This window comes from Salvelinus sp. IW2-2015, linkage group LG15, assembly GCF_002910315.2.
Source record: "Salvelinus sp. IW2-2015 linkage group LG15, ASM291031v2, whole genome shotgun sequence".
Lineage (NCBI taxonomy): Eukaryota > Metazoa > Chordata > Actinopteri > Salmoniformes > Salmonidae > Salvelinus > Salvelinus sp. IW2-2015.
In genome coordinates, this window is record NC_036855.1 from 40,935,996 (window position 1) to 40,959,583 (window position 23,588).

Below are 23,588 nucleotides of genomic sequence, written 5' to 3' on the forward strand. Positions count from 1 at the left end.
TGTCTGTCTGTCTGTCTGTCTGTCTGTCTGTCTGTCTGTCTGTCTGTCTGTCTGTCTGTCTGTCTGTCTGTCTGTCTGTCTGTCTGTCTGTCTGTTCTGGGTTGTTCTGTCTGTCTGTGAAATAACATATGGGCTGTTTAAAGTCAACTAGATGTAAATACTGTAGACTGGTTGGTTCCTCTGTATCACAGCAGTACATTATCTGCTCCTGATTTCTGATTTAATGAACACGATTTCATGTTTAAACAGGAAGACTTTGCATGCCCACTTAGTCTCCACTTACTAACTGTGAATAGAAAATAACATGTTTTCTTTTGGTGTAAGCTAATTAGAGATGAGTAGTCTAGGAAATCTCAGATCTAGGACTGGAACATTGTACATTGTTAGAGGCAACCTGTCTGTCTGAAGGCAACCTGTTTGTCTGAAGGCAGAGAAAGAGAGGCCWCTCCAGTCTAGTCTAGGCCTTTCTGCTCATTGAGAGGAATGACAATAGTTTTGAAGGATTTTATTATGATAGGGTTGAACTGACTACAGTCTAAAGTAACTAGAGGATAGGCGTTAGATAACCTCTCGTTTTCATGTTTTTTACCAGAGTGCTGTACTGTAGTTATGGAAAATCAACAATATTTTTCCTTTTTCCCTAGACCTATACTCTGAGTAGGCCATTGTTACAAAATAAGTTGGAGAACAGTCCATGGAGAACAAGAGCACCTCATCCCAGCTGCCCACTGCACTGAGGCTAGGTAACACGGTCACCACCGATAAATCCATGATAATCGAAAATGTCAATATGTATTTCTCTACGGCTGGCCATGCTTTCTTGCTGGCTACCCCAACCCCGGCCAACAGCTCCGCACCCCCTGCAGCTATTTGCCCGAGCCTACCCAGCTTCTCCTTCCCCCAAATCCAGATAGCAGATGTTCTGAAAGAGCTGCAAACCTGGGCCCGTACAAATCAGCTGGMCTAGACAATCTGGACCTTRTCTTTCTAAAATGATTCGCCGCCATTGTTGCAACGCCTATTACCAGTCTGTTCAACCTCTCTTTTGTATCGTCCGAGATCCCTAAAGATTGGAAAGCTGCCAGCGGTCATCCCCCTCTTCAAAGGGGGTAACACTATAGTTATAGACCTATATCCATCCTGCCCTGCCTTTCTAAAGTCTACGAAAGCCAAGTTAATTAACAGATCACTGACCATTTCGAATCCCACCGTACCTTCTCCGCTGTGCAATTCGGTTTCCGAGCTGGTCCTGGGTGCACCTCAGCCACGCTCAAGGTACTAAATGATATCATAACCGCCATCGATAAAAGACAGTACTGTGCAGCCGTCTTCATCGACCTGGCCAAGGCTTTCGACTCTGTCAATCACCGTATTCTTATCGGCAGACTCAATAGCCCTGGTTTCTCAAATGACTGCCTCGGCTGGTTCACCAACTACTTCGCAGACAGAGTTCAGTGTGTCAAATCCGGGTGCCTGTTGTCCGGACCTCTGGCAGTCTCTATGGGGGTATCACAGGGTTCAATTCTCGGGCCGACTCTTTTTTCTGTATATATCCACGATGTCGCTCTTGCTGCGGGTGATTCCCTGATCCACCTCTACGCAGACAACACCATTCTGTATACATCTGGCRCTTCTTTGGACACTGTGTTAACTAACCTCCAAACGATCTTCAATGCCATACAACACTCCTTCCGTGGCCTCCAACTGCTCTTAAACGCTAGTAAAACCAAATGCATGCTTTTCAACCGTTCGCTGCCCGCACCCGCCCGCCCGACCAACATCACTACTCTGGACGGTTCTGACCTAGAATACGTGGACAACTACAAATACCTAGGTGTCTGGCTAGACTGTAAACTCTCCATCCAGACTCATATCAAACATCTCCATCCAAAATCAAATCTAGAATCGGCTTCCTATTTCGCAACAAAGCCTCCTTCACGCACGCCGCCAAACTTACCCTAGTAAAACTGACTATCCTACCAATCCTTGACTTCGGCGATGTCATCTACAAAATAGCTTCCAATACTCTACTCAGCAAATTGGGTGTAGTCTATCACAGTGTCATCCATTTTGTTACCAAAGCCCCTTATACCACCCACCACTGCGACCTGTATGCTCTAGTCGGTTGGCCCTCGCTACATATTCGTCGCCAGACCCTCCGGCTCCAGGTCATCTATAAGTCTATGCTAGCTAAAGCTCCGCCTTATCTCAGCTCACTGATCACGATAACAACACCCACCCGTAGCACGTGCTCCAGCAGATATGTCTCACTGGTCATCCCAAAGCCAACACCTTCTTTGGCCGCCTTTCCTTACAGTTCTCTGCTGCCAGTGACTGGAACGAATTGCAAAAATCGCTGAAGCTGGAGACTTACATTTCCCTCACTAACTTTAAACATCAGCTATCTGAGCAGCTAACTGATCGCTGCAGCTGTACATAGTCCATTTGTAAATAGCCCACCCAATCTACCTACCTCATCCCCATATTGTTTTTATTTACTTTGCTGCTCTTTTGCACACCAGTATCACTACTTACACACCATCATCTGCTCATCATCATCTGCTCATCTATCACTCCAGTGTTAATCTGCTACATTGTAATTACTTTGCTACTATGGCCTATTTATTGCCTTACCTCCTCATGCCATTTGCACACACTGTATATAGACGTTCTTTTTTTCTGTTGTGTTATTGACTGTACGCTTGTTTATTCCATGTGTAAATCTGTGTTGTTGTTTCTGTCGCACTGCTTTGCTTTATCTTCGCCAGGTCGCAGTTGTAAATGAGAACTTGTTCTCAACTAGCCTACCTGGTTAAATAAAGGTGAAATAAAAAAATAAAAAAGTTTATTCCGTAGACGTATCCTGTGAGAGTATCGTTACAAAATATGTTTATTCCTATCCTGTAAGAGTATTGTTACAAAATGTGTCCTTCAGATGACATATTGTTTGATTGTCTCCTGATCTGCCGAGACAGAGAGACATGGAATAAAGTAATTGTTTTAAATGCATTAATGGTGCCCTTGGACAAGGTTGCCCTGGCAGTGGAGTGTTTTGGAAGGTTGTGAGTCTCCTCTCTCTCTCTGTCTCTCTGTCTCTCTGTCTCTCTGTCTCTCTGTCTCTCTGTCTCTCTGTCTCTCTGTCTCTCTGTCTGTCTCTCTTTTCTCTCTCTCTCTCTGTCTCTGTCTCTCTCTGTGTCTGTCTCTCTCTGTGTCTGTCTCTCTGTCTCTCTCTGTGTGTGTGTGTGTGTGTGTGTGTGTGTGTGTGTGTGTGTGTGAGAGAGTGTGTCTCTGGCTGAGTTTAGACAGGCAGCCCAACTTTGATCCATTTTTTTTCACCAATTGGTCTTTTAACCATACAGATGAGCTCTGAAAAAGATCTGATGTGATTGGTCAAAGGACCAATTAGTGGGAAAAAAGATCAGAATCAGCCTCTGTTAGTTCTTCGCCCCCTTCACAGAACACAGAAAGATTTACTCAGAGTTCCCGGCAGGGCCTCTTCTCAGAAGCCACCTCTGCAGCCCTCTCTTACAGTGAGCTACMATGCTGGGAGGCCTGACAACACACATTTTTATTTAATTAAGAGTAATTAACAAAATATTCACTGTGGTGACCTTCTTTCCTCTTTCTCATCCCTCTCCAACTCCTTCGACCCTTTTCTATCTCCTCCACCTCTTCCTCCTCTACCCTCTCATCCTATTAAAAATAATAAAAAATGCCCTTTAGAAGATGTTTTTATCCAAAACACTTACAGCCATGCGTCCATACATTTCACGTATACAGTGAATGCGGAAAGAATTCCGACCTCTTGACTTTTTCCACATTTTGTTACGTTACAGCCTTAATCTAAAATTACGTTTTTCCCTCATCAATCTATACACAATACCCCATAACAACAAAGCGAAAACAGGTTTTTAGAAATTAACAAATGTATAAAATATAAAATATTTACATAAGTATACAGACCCTTTGCTATGAGACTCGAAATTGAGCTCAGGTGCATCCTGTTTCCATTGATCATCCTTGAGATGTTTCTACAACTTGTTTGGAGTCCATCTGTGGTAAATTCAATTGATTGGACATGATTTGGAAAGGAACACACCTGTCTATATAAAGGTCCCACAGTTGACAGTGGATGTCAGAGCAAAAACCAAGCCATGAGGTCGAAGGAATTGTCCATAGAGCTCCGAGACAGGATTGTGTCAAGGCACAGATCTGGGGAAGTGTACCAAAAAATGTCTGCAGCATTGAAGGTCCCCAAGAACACAGTGCCCTCCATCATTCTTAAATGGAAGAAGTTTGGAACCACCAAGACTCTTCCTAGAGCTGGCCGTCCAGCCAAACTGAGCAATCGGGGGAGAAGGGACTTGGTCAGGGAGGTGACCAAGAAACCGATGGTACTCTGACAGAGCTCCAGAGTTCCTCTGTGGAGATGACAGAACAAGCATTTCGGTACACCCGCAATAACATCTGCTACACATGTGTGTGTAACCAATAAAATGTTATTTTATTTGATTCCAAAAGGACATCATCTCTGRAGCACTTCACCAATCAGGCCTCTATGGTAGAGTGGCCAGAAGGAAGCCACTCCTCAGTAAAAGGCACATGGCAGCCCACTTTTTGCCAAAAGGCACCTAAAGGACTCTCAGATTCTCTGGTCTCAGATTATCTGGTCTGATGAAACCAAGATTGAACTCTTTGGCCTGAATGCCAAGCGTCACGTCTGGAGGAAACCTGGCACCGTCCCTACGGTGAAGCATGGTGGTGGCAGCGTTGTGCTGTGAGGATGTTTTCAATGGCAGGGACTGGGAGACTAGTCAGGATTGAGGGAAAGATGAACGGAGCAAACTAAAGAGAGATCCTTGATGAAAACTTGCTCCAGAGCGCTCAGGACCTCAGACTGGGGCGAAGGTTCACCTTCCAACAGGACAACGACCCTAAGCACACAGCCAAGACAACACAGGAGTGGCTTCGGGGCAAGTCTCTGAATGTCCTTGAGCGGCCTAGCCAGAGCCCGTACATMAACTCGATCGAACATCTCTGGAGAAACCTGAATATAGCTGTGCAGCGACGCTCCCCATCCAACCTGACAGAGCTTGAGAGGATCTGCAGAAAAGAATGGGAGAAACTCCCCAAATAAAGTTGTGCCAAGCTTGCAGCGTCATACCCAAGAAGACTCAACGCTGTACTCGCTGCCAAAGGTGCATCAACAAAGTACTGAGTAAAGTGTCTGAATACTTATGTGAATGTGATATTTCAGTTTTTGCTAAAATGTCTACAAACCTGTTTTTMCTTTGTCATTATGGGGTATTGTGTGTAGATTGATGAGGAGGGAAAAAACAATTTAAATCATTTTAGAATAAGGCTGTAACATAACAAAATTTTGAAAAAGTCAAGGGGTCTGAACTTTTTCCAAGTACACTGTACATTTTTCCAAGTACACTCTTCCCCCTCCTCCCTCTCTTTCTCCTCCTCCTAGACCCAAACCCTGTCTTTTCCTCTTTCCTCTCATCTTGTTTTCCTACTATCCATAACTGTAAGCTATAACTATGAGTGCAATACATCAGCTGCTGAGGTTTTAGCATTTGTGTCTCCAGTACTGCGTGTATAGATTTTAATCAAACACTTTTTAATCAGAAAGATTGTGCAGCAGATCCCAAAGGGACATTTTTTTCACAAATAAAATCTTGGCAGACGGTTTTAAAACAACCTCAAAAACAAAGTCAGACTCTGAAGGGGAGGAAAAAAAGAAAAGAGGGAAGGCAGAAAGAAAGAAAGAAAGAAAGAAAGAAAGAAAGAAAGAAAGAAAGAAAGAAAGAAAGAAAGAAAGAGGTACTGCTCACTGGATCAATGGAGTTGTCAATGGGCGACCTTTCCCTCGGCAACATTAGAACACCATTTAGCAGATTGGGAACACCATGAGAAGAGGGTAGCTGCAGCCCAATATGGCAACCAGAGTATGGTCGAGTGGGTGTGACAAAAGGAAAGTAGGGGAGTATGGAAAGGAGTGGGTGCATTGAAAAAGTGTTTTTTCCCACCATTTCTTACCACGCAACTACCATACCGCGAGAGTATGGACTTCTATTATAAAAAATGTAAGTGCCTTTGAACGAGATATGGTAGTAGGTGCCAGGAGCACCGGTTTGTGTCAAGAACTGCAAAGCTGCTGAGTTTTTCATGCTCAACAGTTTCCAGTGTGCAGGAAGAATGGTCCACCAGCCAACTTGACACAACTGTGGGAAGCATTGGAGTCAACATGGGCCAGCATCCCTAGGGAACGCTTTCGACACCTTGTAGAGTCCATGCCCCGACGAATTGTTATTTATTCTGTGGGCTGTTAGTTATTAGTTATTTCATGTGTAGGCTGCTATCCTACTTGAAATAAAATCATGGGAGGGAAAAATATTGCCAAGTTACTACTGACGACACTGTGATAGTTGCCCAATGGGTAGCACCTCAGGTCGGCAAGCACCTCCATACAAAACCGCTGCACTGACATTCGCACCGCCTTTCGACTCGCCATGCAGCCCAGTCTGCCACGCAAAAGGGTCTTGAGTGAGAACAAATCTGCCAACTTAGCTGATTCGCTTTCCATACACCTACTCCTTTCCAAACACCCACTCAGCCATACTCCAGTRTCCATATTGGTCTGCAGCACCCCATACTTGAACACCATTGATTTACAGATGTAGGATCTTCATTTGATCACCCTGTTGCTGGAGAACTTTCCTGCAATGCAGGACATTTAAAACTTGTASTGTATTTGAGGTCTAAAAAAACACTTCTGAAGTTTGTAATTTCCACTTCGTAATGTCTGACTTGATTTTCCCTTATGAAAAATGTATCAACCCCTACAACAATGTCCATTAATTATAATCCACATAATAARTCACATTTCCTSTTACTGCAGGATTATTTTCCTGCAGTAGCAAACTGGCTCAAATGAAGATCCTACATCTGTTGCAGTCTTCTGTAAACACCACACATGCACACACAGAKACACACACGCGTATAAACATTACACACATACGCACGCGCACACACACTGTGTCCACTGACTCCTGCAGTCCCGATCGCTCAGAACGCATTTCAAATATTTTATTGATGCAGATTACAGTACAGAAGTAGCGAGCCCCCTGTGACTGTTACAGCACCACACCTCGTTGTCTTTTATTAAAAAGAACCAACAGACTGCAGACAATATGGTTGAATCCCACAGGACTGTGTGGAACTGTGATTTGCATGTCATTACTGGGTTCGTATGCAGCTACAGCAGCACCTTGTAATCTACAGTACAGTAACAGAGAACACAATTAGGATTGTAGCTATACAGTCCTCTTTGAATGGTGTTMGTATATATTGCCCATATGCCTATCATAATGTTGTGGGGCGGATTTTGACATTTAACTAAGTTGTAGTTGCGTGGTCAGTCATACATGAAGATACTTTTTATGTCCACACAACATTTTTGCCTGACTGATTTGATAGTATTGGAGGTCTGCACATACCAAACGTGTTGTGAAGCTTGGAGCCTTCCCTCTAGTGTTCAACTGCGGTACTGCACTCTCTAGATTCCTTTCCCTGACTAATGGTAATTTCACACTGACAGCAGTGGGATGAAACTTCATGTACTTTACAGTAAATCAATAACACCATTTAAACATTCTCACTGACAGCTTGTCATCATAATTGAGACGTTTGTTGGACATTCAACCCAGGTGGTCACTGACTGGACAGAGACCTGAGAGAGGGACATCGTGATGATTGTATTTGATTGGCAGTGTGAGTGTATATACAGCCAAAAGGTTTTGTATGGCTTTCCGGGTGGCAGTTTGCTAGCCCTTTTCCTAAACTTAACCTTTACCCCCCTTTTTGGATCTGTCGGTTGGATCCACTTCCTATTTGATTGGAGGATGTTTGTGGCTATTTCTGGCCAGGCCTGGTCGGTCCGACTGCACTTTTTAAAGCCAATAACTTATTCATCTCTTCGCCCAGGGCTGCGTAATATGGAAGGCACACCCTTCTTATGCTCTCTCTTTCTCTRTGTCTCCACTCTCTCTTTTTATCTTTCCCTTTTACTCTCTCTCTCCCCCCCTCTCTCCTATCTCTATTTATCTTTCTCTCTCTCAGTCTCCCCCAGTCTCTCTGCTCTCTCTCTCTCCCCCCTCTCTCTGTGCATATCGACGCATATTTCATCAGTAATACTGTCAGGCTGGCTCAGAAAGAAGGTTTACTCTGCCCCTGGTGAGAGGGGAGAAGAGGCCATAGTTAAGCCCACTGCAGGATGTTAGAGGAGACTAGAGGGCTGCGTCTCAAATGGCACCTATTCACCACATAGGGCGCTAATCAAAAGTAGTGCACTATATAGAGAATAGGGTACCATTTGGAACACAACCTACTGTGGGAGTTATGAGAAACCCTCCAACTGTCAATCAGAAATGGCTGCTATGCTCAGTGAAGAGACCAGTCCTCCTCTTTCTGTGCTCTTTAAGGTCATAAAAGACACAAAAAAAATGGTATTTAGCCAAACTTTTCTGTGTATGATCCCATCCCCCTGTGCTTTGAAAATAATTTACCTGAGGGGTGAGTTGTGCCAAATTGAGCAGCACCGTGAGGGGTTGGATGTCATCATCTGTGACTGTTGATTAACAGTGTTTGTGTAATTACAGCAGAGTGTTGATTAATCATATTGTTTACATGATTCATCTGTTTTTTTCTCTAACGCTCAACCCTCTCTACTCTGTGCCTCTGAATAACCTCTCTCTCTCTCTCTCTCTCTCTCTCTCTCTCTCTCTCTCTCTCTCTCTCTCTCTCTCTCTCTCTCTCTCTCTCTCTCTCTCTCTCTAGTAGAGATGAGATGAAGGGCAGGTTGAATCGCTGATGGCTGCTCTGTGCTCCTCTACTCTCCCCTGGGATCACTCTGCCTTCTATTTATCCTCCTTAATTACCATGTCCCAGATAACCGACACCCCAAACTCCCTGTGCTGCGTCTGTTGAACAGACAAAACACAGCAAAACACCCCAACTAACACAACACGGCATTTACATTTGCTAATCAATAGAATGTTTATTGTACTGAGAGAGAACAGAAGACTAGGCTGTATTTGCATCGGGCTCTTCTGCTGCTGCAGTGTGGCATGGTTCTGTTTTTTTACTGTTTCAAAACACCTGACAGAACAAAAACACAACAAGAGTGTGGAGTAGCTTCATCCTATTTTATCTGGGACAGTATCTATTTATTTGACATACTGTAGACCAGGGATAATCAACTAGATTCAGCCACGGGCCAATTATTTTCTTGAGCGGATGGTCGGGGAGGGGGGGGGCCGGAACATAATTACCAATTGTTTGTAGACTGAAAATTGCCTGATGGGAATACAGATTTCACACTGATTTCCAAAATTAAAATCAATTGGAATTGATTTCCTGGTGTTTTTACAGTCTTCTATGTCCAGCAATGAAAATGTCTAATTCTAAATTCTCTGAAAACTTGTGGGGCCAAATAAAACCACRCGGGAGCCAAATTRGGCTAACAGGCCACCAGTTGGAAAAGCCTGCTGTAGACAGTGTCTCTCCGTCACATGTTTATTTAACATGTCAGACAACCTCTCTCTCATGTAACATATTACCACCCATATTTATACATAACTATTTTAATCAATCAGTGTGTGTATTAAATGAGGCTCTGCATATTAAATGGTCTCTAATGAATTTAGAACGCATGATCCGTTAATGATGTGAGTCACACACACACACGCACACATGCACAAACACACACATATACACACCTCCTCTCCTGTAATCAACTTACTGTTTGCTAAGATAAAAAGGGCTCATGATTACTCCTCCTCTGTCTTAAATCACAGAGAGATACATCTCTGTGTGTGTGTGTGTGTGTGTGTGTGTGTGTGTGTGTGTGTGTGTGTGTGTGTGTGTGTGTGTGTGTGTGTGTGTGTGTGTGTGTGTGTGTGTGTGTGTGTGTGTGTGTGTGTGTGTGTGTGTGTGTGTGTGATAACATTAAAGTGTAAATAACGTCCTTGTGCTGATTTATAAACCAGCGTCTGTCAGCAGCTGTCTATCTACTACTATGACAGGCAGACATCTGGATCCTAAATTTGATTCTGAATCTTATAATGTGTGCCTAAATATTCAAATGCTTCAAAGTTGTCTGGTATTGTTTTTGGTCAGGTGGATAAAGGAATGCATATATTTCAACGTTGCAGCACATTGAATGAATGATGCATTGACTGGACTGATAAGGGAGCCATTATAGCAGTTAATTTACAATTTTACCGGTGACATATAAATACATTCTCACAATCTTGCAAATGTCTGTAATGGCTTATCTATTTTGTCCCACACAGATATTCTACACTGAGTGTACAAAACATTAAGAACAGATTTTTCCATGACCTAAACTGACCAGGTGAATCTATGATCCCACTAAATCCACTTCAATCAGTGTAGATGAAGGGGAGGACACAGGTTAAAGAAGGATTTTTAAGCCTTGAGACAATTGAGACATGGATTGTGCATGTGTGCCACTCAGAGGGTGAATGGGCAAGACAAAAGATTTAAGTGTCTTTGAACAGGGTATGGTAGTCGGTGTCAGGCGCACTGGTTTGTGTCAAGAACTGCAACGCTGCTGGGTATTTCACGCTCAACAGTTTCACGTGTGTATCAAGAATGGTCCAACACCCAAAGGACATCTAGCCAACTTGATACAAATGTGGGAAGCATTGGAATCAACATGGGCCAGCATCCCTGTGGAACGCTTTCGATTAATTGAGGTGGGCGCAATTAATTATCAGGTAGAACAGAAAACCAGCAGTAGTCTGGACCACGTAGGGTAAGATTGTAATACCCCTGCCCGACAGCATGCTCTGTGAGCTCCCTTCAAGTCCTAACCTTACCTCTAGAGGTCACTAACACAATACACACACTACCCCCTCAGACAGATGTTTCAATACCCACAGCTAACACAGAGGATTTATTAGAGAGAAACATGGCTGTCTCTTATTAGCTCATGAGGCTACTGTACTGTGCTGACATCTGTTTGGCAGTTAAAGCAGACTCCTACGACAGCAGTCTGTCATTTCTCTCAAGCATGGCCAGTCAAGACTAGCTTATTACTATCTTCTAAGGAGTCAGACACACACACACACACACACGTTGCAAACACACACACACGTTGCAAACACACACACACACACACACACACACACACACACACACACACACACACACACACACACACACACACACACACTTCTGTGTGTATTGCGAGGGTGGAGAGCAGTGCATACTGTGGTGTATGGAGACCATAAGTTGCTTTGGATAAAAGTGTCTGTTATTTGGACTGTGAAGCATTTATTTGGGATGCAATTGGAGTGGCGGTCCTCATGAGAGCCAGTTTCATCATAGCGCTTGATGATTTTTGCGGCTGCACTTATTAAAGAAACTTTCAAAGTTCTTGAAATTTTCCGGATTGACTGACTTTCATGTCTTAAAGTGATGATGACTGTTGTTTCTCTTTGCTTATTTGAGCTGTTATTGCCGTGCGGTAGCAGAGAGAACAGTCTATGACTAGGGTGGCTGGAGTCTTGGACAATTTTTAGGGCCATCCTCTGACACCGCCTGGTATAGAGGTCCTGGATGGCACGAAGCTTGGCCCCGGTGATGTACTGGGCCATACGCACTACCCTCTGTAGTGACTTGCGGTCGGAGGCTGAGCAGTTGCCATATCAGGCAGTGATGAAACCCTTCAGGATGCTCTCGGTGGTGCAGCTGTTAAACCTCTAGAGGATCTGAGGACCCATGCCAAATCTTTTCAGTCTCTTGAGGGGAAATAGGTTTTGTCATGCCCTCTTCACGACTGTCTTGGTGTGCTTGGACCATGTTAGGTTGTTGGTGATGTGGACGACAAGGAACTTGAAGCTCTCAACCTGCTCCACTACAGTCCCGTCGATGAGAATGGGGGTGTGCTTGGTGCTCCTTTTCCTGTATTCCACAATCATCTCCTTTGTCTTGATCACGTTGAGGGAGAGGTTGTTATCCTTGCACCACAGGTCTCTGACCTCCTCCCTATAGGCTGTCTCATCATTGTCTGTGATCAGGCCTYCCACTGTTGTGTCATCAGCAAACTTAATGATATTGTTGGAGTTGTGCCTGGTCAGGCAGTCATGAGTGAACAGGGAGTACAGGAGGGGACTGAGCACACACCCCTGAGGGGCCCCCGTGTTGAGGATCAGCGTGGCGGATGTGTTGTTACCTACCCTTACCACCTGGAGGTGGCCCGTCAGGAAGTCCAGGATCCAGTTGCAGAGGGAGGTGTTTAGTCCCAGGGTCCTTAGCTTATTGATGAGCTTTGAGGGCACTATGGTGCTGAATGCTGAGCTGTAGTCAATGAATAGCATTCTCACATAGGTGTTCCTTTTGTCCAGGTGTGGAAGGGCAGTGTGGAGTGCAATAGAGATTGCATCATCTGTGGATCTGTTGGTGGGGTATACAAATTGGAGTGGGTCTAGGGTTTCTGGGATGATGGTGTTGATGTGAGCCATGACCAGCCTTTCAAAGCATTTCATGGCTACAGACATGAGTGCTACGGGTCGGTAGTCATTTAGGCAGGTTACCTTAGTGTTCTTGGGCAAAGTGGCTCTGGTGGTCTACTTAAAACATGTTGATATTACAGACTCCGACAGGGAGAGGTTGAAAATGTKATTGAAGACACTTCAAATCAAATCAAAGCTTATTTGTCACGTGCGCCGAATACAACAGGTAGACCTTACAGTGAAATGCTTACTTACAGGCTCTAACCAATAGTGCAAAAAAGGTGTTATGTGAACAATAGGTAAGTAAAGAAATAAAACAACAGTAAAAAGACAGGCTATATACATCAGTTAAAGAACAAATTCTTATTTTCAATGACGGCCTAGGAACAGTGGGTTAACTGCCTTGTTCAGGGGAAGAACAACAGATTTTTACCTTGTCAGCTCGGAGATTCAATCTCGCAACCTTTCGGTTACTAGTCCAACGCTCTAACCACTAGGCTACCTGCTGCTCCTGGTCCTGGTAATCCGTCTGGCCCTGCGGCCTTGTGAATGTTGACCTGTTTAAAAGGTCTTACTCACATCGGCTGTGGAGAGCGTGATCACACAGTCGTCCGGAACAGTTGGTGCTCTCATGCATGTTTCAGTGTTATTTGCCTCGAAGCGAGCATAGAAGTTATTTAGCTCATCTGGTAGGCTCGTGTCACTGGACAGCTCTCGGCTGTGCTTCCCTTAGTAGTCTGTAATAGTTTGCAAGCCCTGCCACATCAGGTGAGCGTCGGAGCCGGTGTAGTACTATTCGATCTTAGTTCTGTATTGATGCTTTGCCTGTTTGATGGTTCGTCGGAGGGCATGGCGGGATTTCTTATAAGCTTCTTGAAAGCGTCAGCTCTACCCTTTAGCTCAGTGCGAATGTTGACTGTAATTCATGGCTTCTGGTTGGGATATGTACGTGCAGTCACTGTGGGGATGATGTCCTCGATGCACTTATTGATAAAGCCAGTGACTGATGTGGTGTACTCCTCAATGCCATCGGAAGAATCCCTGAACATATTCCAGTCTGTGCTAGAAAAACAGTCCTGTAGTTTAGCATCTACTTTATCTGACCACTTTTTTATAGACCGAGTCACTGGTGCTTCCTGCTTTAATTTTTGCTTGTAAGCAGGAATCAGGAGGATAGAATTATGGTCAGATTTGCCAAATGGAGGGCGAGGGAGAACTTTGTACGCGTCTCTGTGTGTGGACTATCTAGAATTGTTTTCCCTCTGGTTGCACATTTAACACGCTGATAGAAATGAGGTAAAACTGTTTTAAGTTTCCCTGCATTAAAGTCTCCGGCCTCTAGATATCGTGCACCAGGTGTTGTTTACATATATGCATAGGCCCCTGCCCTGTGTCTTACCAGAGGCTGCTGTTTTATCCTGCCGATAGAGTGTATAACCCGCCAGCTGTATGTTCTTAATGTCGTTGTTCAGCCACGACTCGGTGAAACATAAGATATTACAGTTTTCAATGTCCCGTTGGAAGGATAAATGTGCTTTCAGTTCGTCAGATTTATTTTCCAGCGATTGAACGTTAGCTAGCAGGACGGAAGGCAAAGGAAGATTAGCCACTCCTCGCCTGATCCTCACAAGGCATCCTGATCTTTTTCCGTGAATTCTCTGTTTCCTTCTCCAGCGAATGACCAGGATCTGGGCCTGGTCGGGTGTCTGTAGTATATCCCTCCCGTCTGACTCATTGAAGAAAAACTCTGTCTAATCTGAGTTGAGTAATCACAGTTCTGATATCCAGAAGCTCTTTTCGGTCATGAGAGACAGTAGCAGCAACATTGTGTACAAAACAAGTTACTAACAACGCGAAAAAACAAACAAAATAGCATGGTTGGTTAAGAGCTGATAAGACGGCAGCCATCCCCTCTGGCYCCATCACTGTCAATGGAGCTGTGGAGATAAATAACAGTTATAGAATCAAACGCAGACTCCAGTTTGCTTAAAAGTATTGTCACAACCCTGCAGTCCAAAGASGCATGAATTGTGCAGGATATATTCTATTCATCCATTCTGGAGGGAAAATTAGAGTTCAATATAAGACTACAGTCTGTCTGCCTCACAGGATTTAGTTGAACCTTTTTGAATTATATATTTTCATTATAACGCAGAAGCTGACGATATTAACTKTTCTCCTGTTGTGCTGTGTTAGATAGACAGAGGACAGATCACTATGTTTTATCATWAAAAAAAAAACACTAGGCTTTCAAGGCCCCCAATGAATTCATAGAATTTGACTTTCTGTAAGTAAATACCGGTTTGTTTTTTGTTAACTTTTAGAGAACAGTTAAATCAATGTGTCCAATCCGGAAGAGTCCACTCTGGCAGAGGGGGTTGAATAAAATATGATCGTACAAAATAGGTACAAAACGTTCCTATGTCGGAATAAGATGACACAAGATAGCCCATTAAACATGTCAGTCATTCAATCCGTTTGTAGACGACCATTGAAGTTGATATAGAAATGGGCAACGTTAGTAGACCCCTCAATTTCATCTCGTTATTCATAAAGTAGGCTAACTGAGTTCAAAGTCTCCTCTGAGGTGTATTAATTCCTCCAAACAGTTGTAAAACGTTTCGTTTTGCAACTTTAAACTAGAGTTTGTATTGGACAAATTCAGTTAGGTCCCTCCCCGTTTCGTTCTGTTTGCTTCAGTTTAAGAAACATTCACGGAAAGAATACACCCCAGTTGTTGGTAAGAACGTTCCGGTTCCCATCGATATCACAGCAATAATTTTAAAGGATCTCGGGAGTTGACGCCGGAGGAATTGCAGCGAGCTAGGGAAGTCTTTTAGGACCGCAGTCACAAGCCATGTTCCATTTTAGAGACTAGGATAGGGTATATTTTAAGAGATACCAGTTCTACAAGCCATAATTAAGACACTTGTTTTACGGTTAACATAAGGCGACTGTGTTTCACAACTTTTACAGCGCAGAATGCCTGTGAAAGGAGGCGGAAGAGTGGCTGTGTATCCAGGCAAGGGCGAACATGTCGGGGTAAGTCAACTGTAGTTTGTTTTACCATTATAGACTGTAACTTTTAGCAGACCGCATCGCTGTATCTTAACTCGCTGCGTCCCAAGAATATGCTGTAGGTATTTGTAATACATATATATTTTAGGAGTTTTACGGTCATGATGGGGTGATCGGGTGGATGTACCTTTGCTACGTATGGAGCAACCAACGTTTATAACATTGTGAATTCACCTGTAGAGTTTCGTCCTCTCGGCCAATAAGAATGACGCCTATTTAGTCAAATATTTGCGCTTGGTGTCAAGTAGTTGTGCATTATTTACACACAGTTTAGAATCCTGTGATATGGAATATTATGTTTGACTATTTTTATTCTGTCACTTTTAAATCTTTCAAGTTTAAATGTCTATTGAAAATACGTGTGTATAGCCTAATTTCATGTTAGGCTACATCAATTCAGAAGTGTGTGTGTGTGTGTGTGTGTGTGTGTGTGTGTGTGTGTGTGTGTGTGTGTGTGTGTGTGTGTGGTGTGTGGACGGACGGACGCACCCCAAAGGCTCTCTCTGTACTTGGCTCAGTATTGTCTGTCTGTCTGGCCCCAGCAGGGGATCAGCTTAGGGTACACAGATTGCTGGGATGAGGATCGCTGGAGGGGTCAACCATTACGTGTTGGGTGCGTGCGTGTGTGTATGTCGGTGAATATGTATGTATTTACAGTATATTTGTGTGTGTGTGTAACGGGTTGATGATGATCACATTGCTGACCTCATGACACCCAAGCAGCTTCAAAACCCAGTCCTCTCAACCCTCAATATGGCATTTGTTTACACGGCTACTGTATTAATTCAACAATAACAGGCAAGTGCTGATGAATATCTTATCTTGTCTTCTCAGCATGTGATTATCACTGTACTCTAAATCCAATAAAACATTTGACAGACCCACTTTAAAGAAACTACTTGTGCAGGCTTTATTGCACATTTGTTAAGGCTTCACAAGCACTGTCACACATTTCTGAAGAATCCATAGCCTATATGTCTTATAGAGGCTTTTAAAGATGGAACAATTTTACTATTGAGACAAATCTTGTTTGTTTGTTGAAATAGCTTGTGGTGAGTGGATAATTGCTATACAGTCACTGTCAACCCTCCACACAGCCTCAATGGGTGCCACTGTTCTATCTGCCCAGCTGTATTGACTAGAACCTTCGCTCCATTCTAGAGTGAGTAGCTGTTAAAGTACAGTAGTGTGTTTGTTACAGTAGTGTCTGTTACAGTAGTGTGTCACTCTCTATTGGGTGAGGACTTCAGTCATACAGTAGAACTTTATTTGAATTTCCAGGAGGTGATGATACATGTTAACTAGATGCAGGTTYGTTTTCAATGTGTCCTTGTGAGGGGAAGAGTGTGTGTTACAGTGTGTGTGTGAGTGTGAGTKTGTAGGAGGAGCATGTGAGAGCTTGTGAATGTTTGCACATGTGAGTACAGTATGTAGTAGAGGTCGACCGATTATGATTTTTCAACGCCAATACCGATTATTGGAGGATTGTTATAAAAACTTGAAATTGGCCCTAATTAATCGGCCGATTAATTAAGTATGTATTCAAGTATGTAGGCCTACTTTGTGTGTGTGTGTGTGTTGCTTCAAGGTCCCACATTGGACAGATACGTGTTCAGAGCAGACCTAAGGATGTGTGTGTGTGTGCCAGAGGGGCTCGTGTCTTGCTGACCGCTGTAGCGTGAAGCAGGTGGTCCCAGCAGTAATCCCRCAGAAGGCCATAGGATAGAAGCCACCGTGGCAGTTCTAATCTCCAAGGGAGCTGTTTGGCTTCAACCCCCCCCCCCTCTTTTCACACGCCACTGACCAACACACACACACTCTCTGATCAGCCCGCCAGCACTTAATTAGGACTATAATTAGGATGCTCACAAACTGGAGTGGGGTTTCTAAAGGGACAGTTGTAGGAAGAAATTACTGTTGGAGAAAATATTAAGTATCTGCTACTCCGAGTTGTTAGAATGTATTCATGTTACTACATATTACTACCTTTCTAGAGGTTATCATGTAGTCAGTGGTGGAAAAAGTACTCAATTGTCATACTTYAGTAAAAGTAAAGATTAGTGATGCGCCGATATGACATTTCTGMCCGATACCGATATCCGATATTTTCCTTGCCAAAAAACCCGATACTGATAACAATGATTTAGATCATTTTCAATATTGGTTAAGAATAATGAAAATGACTGCAGTTTCTACTGGTCATTGTGTTCAGGCTGGTTGTATTGGTGCTAGCTAGGTACTAAGCTAAAGCTAGCTACCCCCCCAGAAGTTGTGGTCGAACAAATAATTCTTTATTACCAACGTGGTATTGTAAACACATCGTTTGTGGTCGGTATTTGCTTGTTTGCAGACTTTTTTTGTACAGCATTGACAGTGCTACAGATATTAGTCGTGGCGCTTGGCTTGCACGTGCAAATTCAGAACACACAACACTCTATAATAGAACAGTGTTATTTCACGTGTCAAATTAAAAGCTTATTTAATGCGTCAAAGTGTTTTTTGACTTGTCAAATAGTGWWATRTGATGGATATTTTTTGACATCCAAAGACCCAAACGGCATTCCATTGTGTGTCGTGAAGCTAATAGCAGTGACGCTATTACCGTGTAACTCCGGTAGGGCAACGTGTACCTGGCTCGACCAGTCGGCGAAAGCAAACATCACCCATGACAGAGAGGTTGATTTGTCWAGGGCATTGAATTCCATTATCTTGGCGTTAATGGATTTTGCCTTTGAGTTGTCTCGCTGAAATGTTCTTACTCTTTCAAATGACTGCTCGACTTGTTGACTAATCGATCCACACAGCAGACATTGTGGGCTAGGTTAGAAATGCTGTGTTGCACGTGCAGCGCAACATTTTACGTGCCGCCATTACATCATGTACCTACGTTATATAGGTATGCACGTCAGCTTTGACATCGGTTTTGCACATCGGCGTTAAACTAGGCATCGGGCCAACACCAATGTTGGCATTTTTAGCTAATATCGGCCGATTCCGATATGTTCACCGATATATCGTGCATCCCTAGTAAAGATACCTTAATAGAAAATTACTCAAGTAAACGTCACCCAGTAAAATAGTACTTGAGTAAAAGTTTTAAAGTATCCTGTTTTAAATGTACTTAATTAAGTACAGGGGTCAAAAAATTACTCAAGTGTCATAAAGTAAATGCAATACATAAAATTCATTGTATTGTATCAAGAAGCTGCTTCAACAGCATGATCAATACACAGGTGCACCTTGTGCTGGGGACAATTAACGGCCATTCTAAAATATGCAGTTATGTCACACAACACAATGCCACCGATGTCTCAACTTTTGAGGGAGCGTGCAATTGGCATGCTGACTGCAGAAATGTCCACCAGAGCTGTTGCCAGATAATTGAATGTTAACTTCTCTACCATAAGCCACCTCCAACGTCGTTTTAGAGAATTTGGCGGTAKGTTCAACCGGCCTCACAACCGCAGACCATGGGTAACCACGCCAGCCCAGGACCTCCACATCCGGCTTCTTCACCTGTGGGATTGTCTGAGACCAACCGCCTGGACAGCTGATGAAACTGGGTTTGCACAACTGAAGAATTTCTGCAGCAACTGTCAGGAATCGTCTCGGGGAAATGCACGTCATCCTCACCAGGGTCTTGACCTGACTGCAGTTCAGCATCGTAACTGACTTCAGTGGGCAAATGCTCACCTTTGATGGCCGCTGGAGAAGTGTGCTCTTCACGGATGAGTCCCGGTTTCAACTGTACCGGGCAGATGGCAGACAGCGTGTATGGCGTCGTGTGGGCGAGTGGTTTGCTGATGTCAACATTGTGAACAGGGTGTCCCATGGTGGCGGTGGGGTTATGGTATAGGCAGGCATAAGCTATAAACAACGAACATAATTACATTTTATTAATGGCAATTTGAATGCATAGAGATACCTTGACGAGATCCATCACCTCATGTTTCAGCCTGATAATGCACGTCCTGATCATTACAAGGATCTTTATAGAATTCCTGGAAGCTGAAAATGTCCCAGTTCTGCATATTCACCAGACATGTCACCCATTGAGCATGTTTAGGATGCTCTYGATTGACGTGTTCCAGTACCGGCCAATATCCAGCAACTTCGCACAGGCATTGAAGAGGAATACATTTTTTCTGTGTATTTTTGCTTAAGTACATTAGACCACTGCATGTAGTCCAACTTGACACACCTTCCACCACATCATCTCATGGAGAGGGAGTGGACACAGTTAAAGATTCCTCTGAGTACCAAATGACACTCTATTCCCTATATAGTGCACTACTTTTGACCAGGGCCCATAGGCAATAGGGTGCTTTGTGGGACATTGCCCACATGTCCTCCCTCCTGTTGCCTTTCAACTCAGCTCTCAGCTCCCTCCCTGCAATTAGAGCTGTTCCTCTTGTCTGTGTAAATAATCTGGTGGTGAGTGTATTCTGACTGGAGCTAGCACCCATATACACTTACTGGTAAGCATTTCTCTTTGGTGAGGCAAAGGGCATGGGACAGGGGGCCAAAGGCATGGTGGTGTTGAAATCAAACCCCTCGTGGGGAACACATTTGCACCAAATTGCTCAGAGCTATCTGATCTCTGATTGGCCGGATCTAATGGTGGTGCAGAATTCTGATTTGGATGGTCTGGGGTTGTTGCCATGAAGAGCAGTGCCGTGACTCTCTTACGCCTTAATCACACCGACAACGTCCATTGCATTTTGTACACCAGACGTATATTAATTTCCAATGGAACGGGCAGCATTGCGTTGCCGCGGGAGTTGCAGTTCATTCTGTGTGGCGCATACGTTGGATTTATTGAACGTATGCATCAAACTGTATACGTAGACGCCCTGTCAGAAATGGTAGCAGAAGGTGAATGTTGAACACCTATCCAGATGATGCTGCATACGATTTTGCGTAATGGCGCTGTAGGTGTGATCGAGGCGTAACAAGATAACAGTTAGTCGTCATAAGCACACACACACACACACACACACACACACACACGCACACACACACACACACAGTCAACGTCCAGAGTTGACTGTGTGCCTAGATCATCTGTTAGGTTTCCACTAACACTCATGGAACTGCCCTACACATACTGTGTGTGTGTGTGTCTGTCAGACAGACAGAGTATATACAAAACACTATGAACACCTGCTTTATGAACACCACCATGACCGACTGACCAGGTGAAAGCTATGATCTCTTATTGATGTAACTTGTTAAATCCACTTCAGTCAGTTTAGATGGGGAGGAGACATTAAAGAAGGATTTTTAAGCCTTGAGACAATTGAGACATGAATTGTGTATGCTATATGTGTCATTCAGAGGGGGAATGGGCAAGACAAAATATTGGTCTTTTAATGGGGTATGGTAGTCGGTGCCTTTGTCTCAAGAACTGCAACACTGCTGGGTTTTTCACGCTCAACAGTTTCCCGTATGGACCAAGAATGGTCCACCACCCACAGAACATCCAGCCAACTTGACACAACTGTGGGAAGCATTGGAGGCAACATGTGCCAGCGTCCCTGTGGAACGCTTTCAACACCTTGTAGTCCATGCCCCAATGAATTGAGGCTGTTCTGAGGGCAAAAGGGAGGGGGGGGTGCAACTCAATATTAGGAAGATGTTCTTAATGTTTACACAAAAGTATGTGGACACCTCTTCAAATTAGTGGCTTCGACTACTTCAGCCACAACCGTTGCTGAAAGGTCTATAAAATCGAGCACACAGCCATGCAATCTCCATAGACAAACATTGACAGTAGAATGGCCCATACTGAAGAGCTCAGTGACTTTCAATGTTGCACCGTCAGACGATGCCACCTTTCCAACAAGTCAGTTTGTCAAATTTCTGCCCTGCTAGTTCTGCCTCGGTCAACTGTAAGTGCTGTTATTGTGAAGTGGAAACGTCTAGGGGCAACAACGGCCCAGCCGCGAAGTGGTAGGCCACATAAGCTCACAGAATGGGACCGCCGAGTGCTGAAGCGCGTAGCGAGTAAAACTTGTCTGTTCTCGGTTGCAACACTCCCTACCAAGTGCCAAACTGCCTCTGGAAGCAACGTCAGCACAAAAACTGTTTGTCGGGAGCTTCATGAAATGGGTTTCCATAGCCGAGCAGCTACACACAAGCCAAAGATCACCATGCGCAATGCCAAGTGTCGGCTAGTGGTGTAAAGCTCGCCGCCATTGGAATCTATACACACACACACACACACACACACGCCTTTACCACCCTTGCCCTCGTGCCAGGGATGAGAAGGATCAATTTACAATGAAGTAGCAGATTATCTTGGTTTTATAGTGGACAACAACCGCATTTCTTCTCCCCTGCATTCCAACCTGAAGCTTCCCTCTTCTCCTCCTCCTCCTCCTTCCACATGTTAGTTCACACACCTAAAATACCCTCAGAGAGGACAGGAATGACCCAATAGCGAGCCCAGCTCAAGACCTTTTTGCTCAACCTGTTGAGTCAGAACCCTGTAATTGGTTTACAGTAACCATTGTCTGCATCACAAAMTGCACCCTATTCCCTAAATAGTGCACTGTAAAGGAAATAGGGTGCCATTTGGGACYCATTATTCTTACTTCCTGGTCGGACATTCAGGGACAGTGGAATTGTTAGTGGGCTGACTGGGTTTTGGAGGAAAGCCCCCTTAGGCTATATGCCACTGAATACCATGGCATGCAGTTGGCCTATATGTGCAACTGTGTGTTCAACAAATGTTGAACAAAGAAGTCCCAAATGGCACCTTATTTTCCACATAGTGCACTACTTTTGAACATGGCTCTGATCAAAAGTAGTGCACTATATGGGCAATTTTTTTCTTCTTTCATTTAACCTTTATTTAACTAGTCAAGCCAATTAAGAACAAATTATTATTTACAATCACGGCCTACCCTGGCCAAACCCGGACAACACTGGGCCAATTGTGCGCCGCCCTATGGGACTCCCAATCACGGCCGGATGTGATGCAGGCTAGATTCGATCCAGAGACTGCAGTGACGCCTCTTGCACTGAGATGCGGTTCCTTTGACTGCTGCACCACTCGGGAGCCCAGAATATGGTGCCATTTGGGACTAATCTACTGTTTTCCAACTAGTGAATGGCTCTCTCTCTCTGTTCAGTTCAGCTGTAATTACATGGCATTGATTTCTGTGTTCAACCCATCACCATCCAATAGGAATGTAGGCCCTGAACACACACACACACACACACACACACACACACACACACTACCCCTGTAATTGTTACTCTGGCAACCATCTAATTTGACTGTCTTTGTTTAGATTTCACAACGATGCTGGTGCTCCTTTGGAGGAAAAAACACCTAGCAGCTATTTTACAGCGTTTTCTTGGGGGAAAGAAAAAAACACCCAGGTTTTATTTGTATCTGTAAGTGATTGAGGGATTCTTTTTATCTGAAGTGTTCAAACACTTTTATTTATTTATGTTAAAGATCCAATACTGCCGTTTTTATCTCAGTATCAAAAAATATCTGAGTAGCAATTAAGTCTCTTACTGATCAAAAAGGAACACAAATTGCTTCTTTGCAATACATTTCTCAATAACAAATTTTGCTAGGACTGTCTYGAAGTGGTCTGACTGGCAGGCAAAAACTGAACTAGCTGTTTTTGGCAGAGAGGTATAGAACTCTTTCTTATTGGTCTATTAACTAATTAACTGCCTAGTGATGTCACCAGGCAGGCCAAAAKTCCACCCCACCACAACTGGCCGAAAGTTTGGACTGTCTTTTCAAACAGCATAATTTTTAGTGATGCACKGATATGACATTTTTTGGGCGATACAATATCCAATATTTTCCTCACCCCCCCCCCCAAAAAAATAATGTTTGCAGCCTTTTAAGCATTGTATTACAGTTAAATAGTTAACACACACACATGGATGCAGCGGTCTAAGGCAGTGCATCTCCGTGCAAGAGGCGTCACTACA

The 23,588-nt window shown here is 43.9% G+C and overlaps 1 protein-coding gene across 5 annotated transcripts in view; it reads left to right on the top strand.

The window, feature by feature from the left end:
- tjp2b (tight junction protein 2b (zona occludens 2)) overlaps window positions 1-23,588 on the top strand; it is a 127,829-nt gene that overhangs the window by 8,449 nt on the left and 95,792 nt on the right. For 2 of the 5 annotated variants that reach the window (XM_070447144.1, XM_024002417.2), the window contains exon 1: window positions 15,267-15,590. The exons of 1 other annotated variant lie outside the window; for it this stretch is intronic. In XM_070447144.1, the coding sequence (XP_070303245.1) occupies window positions 15,531-15,590 (60 nt within the window). In that variant the 5' untranslated portion in view covers window positions 15,267-15,530. Of the gene's footprint in view, window positions 1-15,266; window positions 15,591-23,588 lie in introns of those variants that run through there. 2 more of the 5 variants (XM_070447147.1, XM_070447148.1) reach the window with 2 other exon arrangements.